General features: G+C 42.1%; 1 protein-coding gene across 1 annotated transcript in view; it reads right to left on the bottom strand.

Annotated features, from left to right (window-relative positions):
- ARPC2 (actin related protein 2/3 complex subunit 2) overlaps positions 1–8,483 on the bottom strand; it is a 22,704-nt gene extending 14,221 nt beyond the window's left edge. Inside the window, exons 1-3 of the mRNA XM_015410023.1 lie at positions 8,458–8,483; positions 7,562–7,596; positions 4,646–4,758 (exon numbers count right to left, since the gene is read on the bottom strand). Of these exons, the coding sequence (XP_015265509.1) occupies positions 4,646–4,758; positions 7,562–7,596; positions 8,458–8,483 (174 nt within the window). The remainder of the gene's footprint in view (positions 1–4,645; positions 4,759–7,561; positions 7,597–8,457) is intronic.
- Between the last annotated feature and the right edge of the window lie 4,019 nt (positions 8,484–12,502).

The following is a 12,502-nucleotide window of genomic DNA, read 5'->3' on the forward strand; positions in this document are numbered from 1 at the left end:
AACATTGCTGAACGTTAATTATTCCTCCCGTCTGCTTGCCTCAGCCCTTTCCTACCTTTCCCTTATGGCATTGCCTTGGAAAGCTTTAAACCTTGTTCTAGTCACTGCAGATTTGCAAGATGGTTTTCAGAGACCCAAAATATTTTCAGGCACCTCATGCTGCAATTGCAGAGATGAAGGTACTATGAAACATGGAGAAATAAGACTGCACAGTGAAACCTGGCAGCATGGTTCACTACCATCCAATCCTATGTCAAGTATGCTTCTCGGGGGCACCAGTTTCAGTATTGCTCAGTTCAAGGTAGCACAGCTATTCAAGATTCCCTAGTTGTGACCCTCACTTGGAGAGAAGGCAAGCTGAATACAGGTGGGCTGTTTTCAGTGCCTGGTAGCATTTTTGCCTGCTCCAAAAGGCAAAAGCAGATGAGCCAAGGGTGAGCGAAATAGCTTCCTTCCCCCATGTAAAACAAACAAACAAAAACAGTTCATGGAGTTAGAGAGGAAGCAGGCTCCTGAGCTGTTAATATAACTGGATCTACAATGAATCACAGTCTGATCTGCATCATTTCTTCGGTGACAATTATTAACAAGAGCTCCCATGAACAAAGGACACGGAAGTAGCAGGGTCTCCCAGATTATACAACTGGGCATCAAAGATGTAACAGACCCTTTAATCCTTTCCACAGTCAAAAGATCTTGGCCCTTAAACTTGACTGTCTCCGTCCTTGTTGACAGACTCTAGATTTAAATATTCTCAAACACAAAGAAATTCACAGTATTTCAGCCACTAACATCTATGCTAGAGTCATCTCCAGGTCAATTCATTTTCCGTATGGGACTATGCATTTCACACAGCTAGCAGCACACTTCCCCATTGTTGTTCTAATGTTTTAATTTGGAAAGAAAGAGCAAAGAGCCAAAATTTATGAATTCAGCTTGTACCACTCTATCACCTTAGCAAAACTGTGGATGGAGCTGTTATGTTTGGATAAATGGCTTACAAGCACAGACTCTCAAATGTCTTAAAAGAAGGTAGCACTGTGATTCTAGGCAGGATATTAGGCTCATGGGAACACTGAAGTCTTGCCTTGGCCAAAGTTTGATTCCTGAAGCTGTTTTAGTGCCAAAGGAAACACACAACTGGGCCGTTCTTTATTTGTTTCATCACTGGAAACGAGGGTTTGGATCTTATGGGTGACATAAGTCAGAACGATCATGACATGACTCCTTTCTCACCCTTGTTCCTCCTCTAGCAGTCCCTCAAGACTCAAAGACTGATGCTGGAAATCACGTGGCCTGTTGGGGGAGTGATCAGGCAAAACAGCCATCCTGTTCGATCAGTGGTGTTTCTGCTAATACGAGAGATTCTGCAAGAGCGGCAGCGATGCCAGTTTGGTTTCTTCACATTGTGGAACCCTGGCTGAATGGCTTTTTGCCCCCTAAAGTCCAGCAACCTCCAGCATCAGGTCTGAGATGTCTCGGGGGCTACTGGAGGAAAGCAGGAAAGAACTTCATGACTGTGTATGCTTGGCAGGGATGCTCCACAGGATCCAAAGCAAGGATGAGATGTATTTGTGTGGCAGAATACAGACTGGAATTTCTCTTTTCAAAACTTGTGGTTATCTCTGAGTAGCAGCAGCTATATCACCTAGTCTCACAACGCATGAACAGTCTCTCAGCTGTGTACTCCAGTGGCCAAGCCACAGGTACCTGTACAGGTGCACCAAGAAGATGCAGATTGCCCACATGTTAATAGGACTAGGGAAAGAATGATACAAGCCCTTCCATTACAGCTTGCAATGGCTTTAGAGAAAAAGCTTTCATCACAAAATACTCAAGAGAGAGCTCAGTATAGACTCCATTCACCCTCACTGCTAACGGCACAGGCAGGCACCACAGGAAGGGGGCTCCTATCACTAGTGCTGTGCCTGAACAGGAAAGCCATAAAATTCTGCATCTTACTCCTTGGGCTAATTAACACCTACAAGGCAAAAAGGCAAATCCTTGATAAGTTATATCGACCTGTGTAATTTTCCTGTATCAACTGGTGCTAACACCACACAAGGATTGAAGAACCTCCGTAAGAAACAACAACAACTAAGACCCCACCATGGGTGCCTGATAGGTAGTCCCTTTCCCTCATTGTGTGTGGCCCTAGTAAGGTAATGTAATTAATAATTGTACAATGTAAACCGCTCAGAGCCCTTAGGGGGTGAGTGGTCTATAAATGGAACGTTAAATAAATAAATAAAGACCGGAAGACATTGTTACTGCTCCAGATTTGACCCAGTTGCAATACTTGAATCCCACCCCCAATCGGTCTCCAGAAATAACTGGGGGGTTCTAAAAGGAATTAGCGATCCCTCAATCAAATAGACAGAGCAGCATTTGTGATTCTTACTGGTCAAGAGCCCAGAAAAATAACTGAATAGGTCCCATAAAACATGTGCTAGAATTCAACAATATTTTAAAGTTAGTTCACCTGCCCCTTCTACCCTCCTCTGAGGCACTGTACTAGCAAAATTCAGTGCAGATTTACAAAGCCCATCGTAAAAAACTGCAGAAGCACTTTGGTAAGCTACTCATTGCCAAGTTTGTAACCTAGAAATTGATGTTCTGGACATATACCCCAATCCCTCTCCTAGCAGAATTTCCATTGGCTCCATTCCTCTGCTTATACCCTGCCACTCAGACAACAGTCCTGGTGAACACGGGAAAGGATGGGTTAGGTTTTCCACCTGCAACACAACACTTCCTTATCCTGTATGTCTCAAGAAATACTAATCTTGCACCTAAGGACTGCAGTGTGTATAGGGGTGTGTGTGTGTGGGGGGGGAAGGTGTAGTTCTTCAGACACTAGTTCCTTCCATTCCTTCAGAGGCAAGGCACACAGCAACTCTAGTTCTTTATCATCATCACTTAATTTGCCAGAAAATCAAAGACACTTAGAACCACATAATGGGCATTTAAACTCAATTGCCATTTTATGAAAAGCTGTTCCAAATGAGACAGTTCTGAGCAAAGCAGATCAGTTTCCTATTAACACCCCACTTCGATCTCTTTCCCAAATAGTGTCCCCCTCCATTTGTCGGGTTCCAGAGCAGCAGACCCACATATGAGACTTCTGTGGAGGAACAACAACAATTGGAATAGGCAAATGGCAGGGGGGAAATTCAAACAGCACCTCTCCCTTGTTCAAAAAGCAGCTACTTTCAACACTGGTTTCCATAAACAATGCAAGCAGTGTGATAAATACATTGTGTGGTATCTACATTAGTCCTTACTACCTAAGATATATATGTAAATGACTCAAAGTAGTTTTATGAACTGTTTCAATATATGCTTGTAACCAGTTGCAGCATCGCCTCTTGCTAAGCTGTGCAGTATGAACCCCATTTAGTTACGCAACATCTGAAAACTGTTTCAGGAACTGAGTCACACTTTCTGCTGAGAGATCCAACCACAAGGCACAGAGTAGACTGCTTTTTCTGCCATAAATGGTTCTTTGCAACAGACCTGTGGCTCAACATGAACCAGACTTGCCATTTCACACATCAAAGCCTGAAGTTGTATGCAAACTCACTAGGATGCACTGGTCTGAAAGGACCGCTTGAACCTACGTAGCACAGTCTGCTTCCATACTGTCTCTTCATAAAGCTCTCTTTCTCAGAGGCAGAACTCAAACCGTCTAGTGGTAATGTCCCAAGCTCGTGACCAGTAAAAGGGCTGATATCGACCACACTGGTCTACTTATACAGTATTGACAGTACAGGAGAGGTTCATTAATTATTGATGGCAGGAGGATTCAGTTTGTTCTTTAGCTCTGTGCTGGCTTTACTGTGCCTAGGACGATGGCCATCATGTGCACCTTTCCATTTGTACAGCGGACAGTGTCAAACTAACAGCCACTATGGAAGACTAGTTTAACCTAAAAAGAAGCTGAGACAGGTGGGGCCCGACAATTTAGAAGAGGGAGAAGAGATTGGATTTATACCCCACCCTTCATTACCCAAGGGAGTCTCAGAGGGGCTGACAATCTCCTTTCCCTCCCCCTCCCCACAACAGACACCCTGTGAGGTAGGCGGGGCTGAGAGAGCTCTGACAGAAACTGCTCTTTTTCAAGAACAGCTCTTATCAGAACTATGGCTTGCCCAAGGTCATCCGGCTAGGTGCAAGCGGAGGAGTGGGCAATTAAACCCGGCTCTCCCAGATTAGAGTCCGCGCACTTAACCACTACACCAAACTGGCTATGTCTGTCAAAAGTGGTATCTTAAACCATGGTTGTAACCTTCAGTTCTCATTAATGGGGCCAGTTTATGAATCAGCAATAATCCACTATTACTAACTTTAAATTAAAGAAGGTAAAACACTATCCTGTACCCCTGCAACTTTCTGAGGGTTTTTTTTTTTTTTTTGCAAAGGAAGTGTGAGGAAGCAATAAACTTCATGAGTGACAGAGTTCTTAAAAAGAAGATAGATAAAGAATGGGATAGATTTTACTGGACAAGACTTAAAATGGTACTATTAGGGCTGCAAACATTAGAACATTAGCGGACAAGCAATAGTGATAAAAAGAGTACATGGACAATGAAGAAGTCTGCTTCACAATTTCAGGAAAAATACTATAGAACATGTCTATTCCTACCTCATCAGCACCATGTTCCTGGAGCTCTTTGTAGAATTTCAGAGAAATACTGACCATAACTTTTGTTTTATCACCATTTGGATTGGAAATATGGTAAAGGACTCCATCAAAGTCTAGGAAGGAAGCGTGTGAGAGGTTAGGAGTGCCTCTACTTAGCTTCAGTTTAGTTGCGTGGTAGGTGAGGAAACCTTCTAAAATAGGTACAAAGCATAGCAAGTTCTTTGGCCCTCAAGCCTACTACTTTTACTGGAGCCTAGTGGCAATATGAAACAAAACTTATGTGTTTCAGAAAAAAATCCACACTCTCCTGAAGTTATATTATTAGAACTTGTCACAGATGAAGCACGATGCTGGGGGTTTTATTAGAACCTAGGTGTACGTACTAGAGAACTAAGTGAAGCAAAGCACAGAATTTCAGAGCCATAGGAAGCAGGCACCTTGCCAAGTAAGGGCAGATTCGACAACAGACTTTACCTATACTATGGCCGCGTTCAGACGGGCAGTTTGGCACAGCAGCCAAATGTTTCAGGAACGTTTCACTAGTGGATTAAAGGGGCGGGTTCACACAGGCACAGCTGTCTGGCGTCCCCCAGCCGTATCCAAGCCGTCTTGTACCGCTTCCCTCCCAAGTTTTAAAAGTACCTGGGGGTGGAGAGCGGGTTGATTCCGGTTCCCTGACATATGAACACAAGCGCTGTAAGGTGGGAACAACCCGCAGTCATTGATAATAGGCACTGGCTGTTTCCGCGGGCAGGTGCCCATGCGCCCATGCGCATAGGTGCATGCAGTGGAGCACAGAAACAGCCGCTAACAGCCCGCCAGGTGCAGGACAACAGTGCGAGCGCTCCCTTGAGCTTCCTCCACGGTATCCTTCCACTTCATTTGCTGCAGTATGAATGGGAATACTGTGACCAAGCCATTCTGGGTCTTCTTTGACGCGACTCCCTAGCGCTGCAAACTGCCAGTCTGAACGTGGCCTATAACTATACCGAGGCAAAGACTGTAGAACATGTCAGTGTTTTTTTGAACATTTTCAAAAATAGCTGAATTAATGCGTTTTTAGTTAGACCAATCACTTAACAGCTAGCATGAGTTCCTTCAAGGAAACTCAAAAGCTGATATTTGATTGATCCTACATCAAAAAAGTGTTACATTTTTTACAATAACTGTGGCAGCAACTCAAAAATTCAGTGCTAAGGTTCCAATACCAGCACAAGGGCAGAACTAGTATCAAACTCATAAGAACATAAGAAGAGCCCTGCTGGATCCAGCATCCTCTCACACAGTGACCAACCAATTCCTCTGGACAGCCAGCAACAGGGCATAGAGGCCAAGGCCTTCCTCTGATACTGCCTCCTGGCTCTGAGATTAAGAGGATTAGTGCCTCTGAATGTGGAGGTTCCCCTCAGTCACCATTGCCAGTAGCTATTGATAGACTTATCCACCATAAATCTATCCAATCCCCTTTTAAAGCTGTTTATTCCTGTGGCATCTCTACATCCTCTGGCAGCGAATTTCACATTTCAATCACTCTCTGTGTAAAGGAGTATTTATTTTCGTCTGTCCTGAACCTACTGCCCATCAGTTTCACTGGATGCCCTCAAGTTATAGTATTTTGGAAGAGGGGGAAATTTTCACTTTGTCAACTTTTCCCACCCCATCCATAATTGAATAAAGCTCTATCATGCCCCCCCCCCAGTTGTCTCTTTTCTAAACTGACTCTTCAGACTCTCCTCGCAGGGAAGGCGCTCCAACCCCCTAATCATCTTGGTCGCCCTCCTCTGTACTTTTTCCAGTTCTGCAATGTCCTTTTGGAGATACAGTGACAAGAACTGTACACAGTATTCCAAATGAGGCCGCACCACAGATCTATACAGGGGCATAACAATATTGGTCCTCTTATTCTGAGTCCCTTTCCTAATAATCCCTAACACAGAGTTTGCCCTTTTCACTGCCTCAGCACACTGGGTTGACACTTTCATTGAGCTATCCACTAGAACCCCAAGATCTTTCCCCCTCTGTCTCAGCAAGTTTAGATCCCATCAGCCTATACTTGAAGCTGGGATTTATTTTTTTTGTCCCAGTGTGCCCCACCTTACACTTGCAAACACTGAACTTCATTTCCCACATTGTCGCCCACTCACCCAGTTTATGGAGGGGCCTCTTGGAGCTCTTCACAGTCTGCCTTGGTTTTCACCATCCTGAATAATTTTGTGTCATCTGCAAGCTTGGCCACATCACTGCTCACCCCTAGTTCCAGATCATTTATGAATAAATTAAATAGTACCGGCCCCAATACCAATCCTTGTGGGACCCTGCTGCTTACTTCTCTCCATTATGACAACTGTCCATTAACTCTTTGCTTCCTGTCATTTAACCAATTTGTAATCCATATGAGAACTCATCTTATTACTGACAAGATAAGAGTTATCAGAGATTCACGTTATTACTGTTCCAAGGGCAGCTGCTACCCATGCATACCACTGTAGCCCATTGCATGATTATGACCTTCATGCCCAGGGTCAAAAAGTAAGAACAGAAGTGAATAGGGATCAGATCCCACCACTCCCAAGCTTGAGACAAACAATCTGTCCACTGGACTATCAGATAATTTAAGCATGAAACATGAACAAGTGATATTATTGGCTTGCATATCTACTGTGTTAGAATACACTACATTGCAACAGCTATGAAAGCACCTAACCAGCTGACATTACCATCACCAACAGGAGAAACACTGGGCATGTCACCATGACCAATTAAACTTCCAGAACAAGGTCTACCATTTGTATAGTTCACATATCTGTCAGAGTCAACAGAGGGGACAAGGTACTCACTGCTTAATAAAAGCCACAACAAAATTCAAGTATTTGCATTTTATTTTTATCTCACTGAATTAAAAATAATGTTTCTTACCTGCAAATGTTACCTCTACAGCCTCAGGCTTGTTTCTGGGGAAAACATAAAACGCAAAAATCAGAATTGGGCAATGCAATCATAAACATTTACAGAAACTGTGATTTATGTAACCACAAAGCCCAAATGCCAGCAATTGATCCATATGCTTTCTAGCATAACTACATTAAGAAAATGAGTGTTTCAGAATAAACTTCCAGATGAGACAACCCAAATGCCTCTGCTCTCCAAGTGAACTGAAAACCATGCGTAAGTCATACATTTGCCATTCTAAAACTGAACAAAGGTCTCCAAAATTTTCTTCTCTTTATACACTCTAAGTTGTCAATTTAGCAGTGGAAACCTTTGGTGGTACTTTCTGCGTGAGAGCGATTTCTTTCCTTTTTTAAATATCTTTTTATTGCACAAATAATTACAAACAGTTAAAATTATGTACAACAAATCAAAGGAAATGGTCAAGAAGTAATATCCAGTTTCATATGCTTATATTATTTCTATTATACTTTAACAATTAAAAATTGAAACTAATCTAGATAGATCTGGCATTTTAAAAAAAATTCACCACGTTGCTCTAAATAGTCCAATATAGGGTACCAGATAAACTCAAAATCTGATTTATACTTCTCTACAGATTTAAAATTCAACTGTTCAGTTATCTTTGCCATTATGTAATGTTCCCATAATTTCCTATGCCACAAAGAGAGCGGAGGAACTATTGAACCAATCCACATGCAAAAGAACCTCCTCAGGAAACAATCCATATACAAAAGAACCTCTTCAGAAAAGCTACTCCATTAGCATGTTCACAGCCTGGGGAACTCCTACAAGATAATGACTCAGCCCTACCCCACCTTCCTGAGTAGATATAAATTACCTGCCTACCATTTTCATCTCACCGTGACACAGAGCGTACTCTGGTCATGAGGGTAATGAGGGAAGAAACCTAGGTCTCAGTTCAGTCCAGTAGTTTTCATTGTCTTGAGCAACTGTGATCAGTTGCAATGCAGCACTCTCTCTTTCTCATCTCCCTTTGAAATTCCTTTGTAAGAGAACTGCTCCTCTTAGGTCAGCAACTGAGCAACTGAGAGTCCTGGAAGGTTAAAATGCTCCTGTAATGATTCCTTGTTTCTGTGTGTGTGTGTCTCTTTAAAAGTTTGGTTGCATGGCTGTGGTAGATAGACTAGAGTGGTTGAGAGAGGCAAGTGTGGTATTATTGGTGGCTGACAGAGAGGAGGAGGGGTTTTGGAAATGAAAATGAGTGGATGAGTATGTATGTCAGTCAGGAGTGACAGTTACAGGTTGACAGTTGATAAGTTCAGTTAGTTCTGTGTGTGAGGAAAGAGAAGCAGTCCTGTGTGGAATAAGTTAGTTCTGTGTTGAAGCAATTAAGAACAGCTGAGGTTGTTCTGAGAGGAAGGATAAGAGATCTGAGGGCTGAGTCTATGAAAACGTAAAGTTTAGGTGAAGAAATGTTATAGTAAAGTCTGGGTGCTATAACAGACTGGAAAGAGACAGTGAACCTATATGGCATGGAGATAAACAAGTGATACAAAGTTACATGAAAAGATCCCTGTCAGTAAGGGAGCAGATTGTGTGTGATACACCAAGCAATTGTTCATTATTTACACATTACTAGTTACATTGTTCTACCCTTTTATTTATGAATTAGGTCTACCAAAATAGTAAGAGCAACAGTAAAGTATAAAGGTTTGGAAATCCTTAAAATTTCCTGGTGGCAGCCGTCTATATCCAGATAAACAGAATAAAAAGAGAACTTTTAAAGTGAAACCAGAATAAGGTCGTCGTCACAGCTCCCCTCACTGGATTTTGAATGTTGTGGTCTCTAATAGCATTAGAAAAAGAGTCCAGTAGCATCTTGAAGACTAGCAAAATTTATGGTAAGGTGTGTGCTTTTGTGAGTCACTGCTCACTTCTACAGATTTATTTCCATTTATTCTTTGCATCCTCCGGGACTGAATCCTCCTGTACCAAATTGAGACCTGGGTTTCCTGTCTCATTACCAATGCTGAGATCTCCACGCCTGCTACCCCTCTGCATATCACACCTAATCCAATCAAGCCTGCTATTGCCATTCAGCATCTGAAATAATCTTTATAAAGTTTATACCTTACATTTTATGGCACCCATGGCACGGCCTGACAAAGTGACTTTAATGTCAGATCCAGCCCTTGTAACAAATGAGTTTTTAAAGAAAGTCACACCAGTGAACTGGTGGAAGTCACTTAAGCACTTGGATGTAGAGACTGTTGAAGTAATGATTTCACTTTTGACAGCAGTAGCTTCTTCTGTTGGCGTAGAAAGAATATTTCCTTCCTTTGGACTTATTCATTCTAAATTGAGAAATCATTTGGGATCTGATAAAGCAGCCGCAAGACGGGGTGAGCTCCTGTCTCTAGTTCCAGCTCCTGCCAACCTAGCAGTTCGAAAGCAAGAAATTGCAAGTAGATAAATAGGGACCACTTCGGTGGGAAGGTAACAGCGTTCCGTGCGCCTTGGTGTTTAGTCATGCCGGCCACATGACCACGGAAACGTCTTCGGACAGATCATAAACAAACAAGAAGATGGAGTGAGCTACAGAGGACAGTATTTTAAGGGGTTTTTTTAATATATAAAATTTTATTGCTTTTCTACAATCACTATTTTCTTTTCCAGATCATAAACAAACAAGAAGATGGAGTGAGCTACAGAGGACAGTATTTTAAGGGTTTTTTTTTAATATATAAAATTTTATTGCTTTTCTACAATCACTATAGGAAGGGGTTACTTTGTAGTTTTATTTGTTAGTATTTTAAGTTTTTCATGTGTGGACCACCTGGCAGTCTAAGTTTTTTAAAAAAAAGATATTTTCAACCATATCAGTTAACATACATGGATGTTTAAGCAAATACAAGAATACATGTGCTATAAAGGTTATTATTTTAGTTAAATAAAACTATTTAAATTATTATTATTAAGGTAATGATTATTCTTCTTCCAATGAAGTACAGCAGAAAAGTTGTCCGAATATGAATGATTAACCTGTTAAACTGGAGACAGTTCACACTGCAGTAATATATATCTATGATGTGTTTCTAATAGTATAACTAAATCAGTAATTTTTGATGTAACTGTAAAACTAATCTGAAAGGTTCTAAAAATGAAACTTTCATCTGATTGTAAATATTAAGATTATACCAGCAAGAATTAGTCTTTATGTAGAAAACTAAGATTTAAATCTAGTCTTACTGACTAGTGATTTAAATCTATTTGATTTAAATCAAATTCACCCCGGGACTAGGTAAACCCAGCAAGAAAAGGCAGTTCTAAAGAAGTGTGGCTATAGTTAAAAAAAGTTCTAACCCTGGTCAACACCAGTCAGACTGTGCGAACACAAGGTGGTATTTAGATTACTGTATCTTTATATATATGACAATAAACTGATTGGTATACAAGGTGGGCACTCCATGAAACTGCAGAGCGGTCGGGTTAGAACGGATAAAAGGAAGTACTTCTTCACCCAAAGAGCGATTAACACATGGAATTCACTGCCACAGGAAGTGGTGGGTGCTACAAGCATGGACGGCTTCAAAAGGGAATTAGATAAGCATATGGAGCAGAGGTCCATCAGTGGCTATTAGCCACAAGGTATAGCTAGGGGCTCTGGGGCAAGTGATGCTCTGTCTTCTTGGTGCTTGGGGGGGGGGTCAACAGTGGGAGGGCTTCTAATGTCCTGGCCCCACTGCTAGACCTCCTGATGGCACTGGTATTTCTGGCCACTGTGTGACACAGAGTGATGGACTGGATGGGCCTTTGGCCTGATCCAACATTGGCGTCTCTTATGTTCTTAAGGTGGGGAGTGATTCAGAGAAGGGAAGAAGATTCTATCTAATGAACAAGTAGGTCCCTACAGGAAGTCATAGAGGTCAAAACCAGCAGTTTGAATTACACTCAGATTCAAGATAGAAGGTAATATAGATTTTGCAACATGTTAATTGCAATATGTTCCTGTTAACAAAATTGCCAGAGCATTTTGGGACATGGGAAACCCAGGAACATAAAAAAAGGTGAAGCAAGGAGTTATCACAAGCATTTCCCACTTCATTAAAAGCAGCTGAAGATCCATTAAAACCCTCTTGCTTCTCCGTAACACCACTCATTCGGCCCACATCCTTTTTAAGCTTTTCTCTCAGCTAGCAAGCTGCCAGCAAGCTAGTCACAATCTCTCTTCCTCCTCCCCATCTTTTATTCCATACTATGTTATATGATGCAGAGGGGACAGGAAAGGAGCTTGTGAGAAAGAGGACACATTCTGACATTTGCAAGTCCTCTGGTTCCCTTTCAAGCTACTTCCCAGCTGGAGGCGATAAAACAGAGGGGAAAGGAGAGCTCTCATTTTCCATCTACCACTTTCTGTGCCTTTGTTTTTCCAAGCAGTTTCTCAAATGAAAAGTACATGAGGAAAGATACACAAGGACGCTAAGAACATAAATAAAGGAATTTACTTAATCTCATGTTCCTGTCTTTCTCTTCCTAGGATTCTATCAAGGAGTTCAAAATAGAACACTATTTCTGACTCTGACCGAGATTTAAGATTCAGCCAAATGATGATTTCTACTTTAAACCCTTACTACAGCATCAAGTGGTTAAGACGCTGAACTGCAGGCTGTGGAAGGTTCAGCAGTTCGAGACCCGGGTGCCGCATGATGGAGTGAGCTCCCATCTCTAGTTCCAGCTCCTGCCAACCTAGCAGTTCAAAAGCAAGAAATTGCAAGTAGATAAATAGGTACCACTTCGGTGGAAAGGGAACAACGTTCCGTGCGCCTTGGTATTTAGTCATGCCGGCCACATGACCACGGAAACGTCTTCGGACAGCGCTGGCTCTTCGGCTTTGAAACGGAGATGAGCACCGCAACCCTAGAGTCGGATTCGACTGGCTTTCGA

The sequence above is a fragment of the Gekko japonicus genome, unplaced genomic scaffold, assembly GCF_001447785.1.
Source record: "Gekko japonicus isolate JY-2015 unplaced genomic scaffold, Gekko_japonicus_V1.1 scaffold219, whole genome shotgun sequence".
Taxonomy (NCBI): Eukaryota; Metazoa; Chordata; class Lepidosauria; order Squamata; family Gekkonidae; genus Gekko; species Gekko japonicus.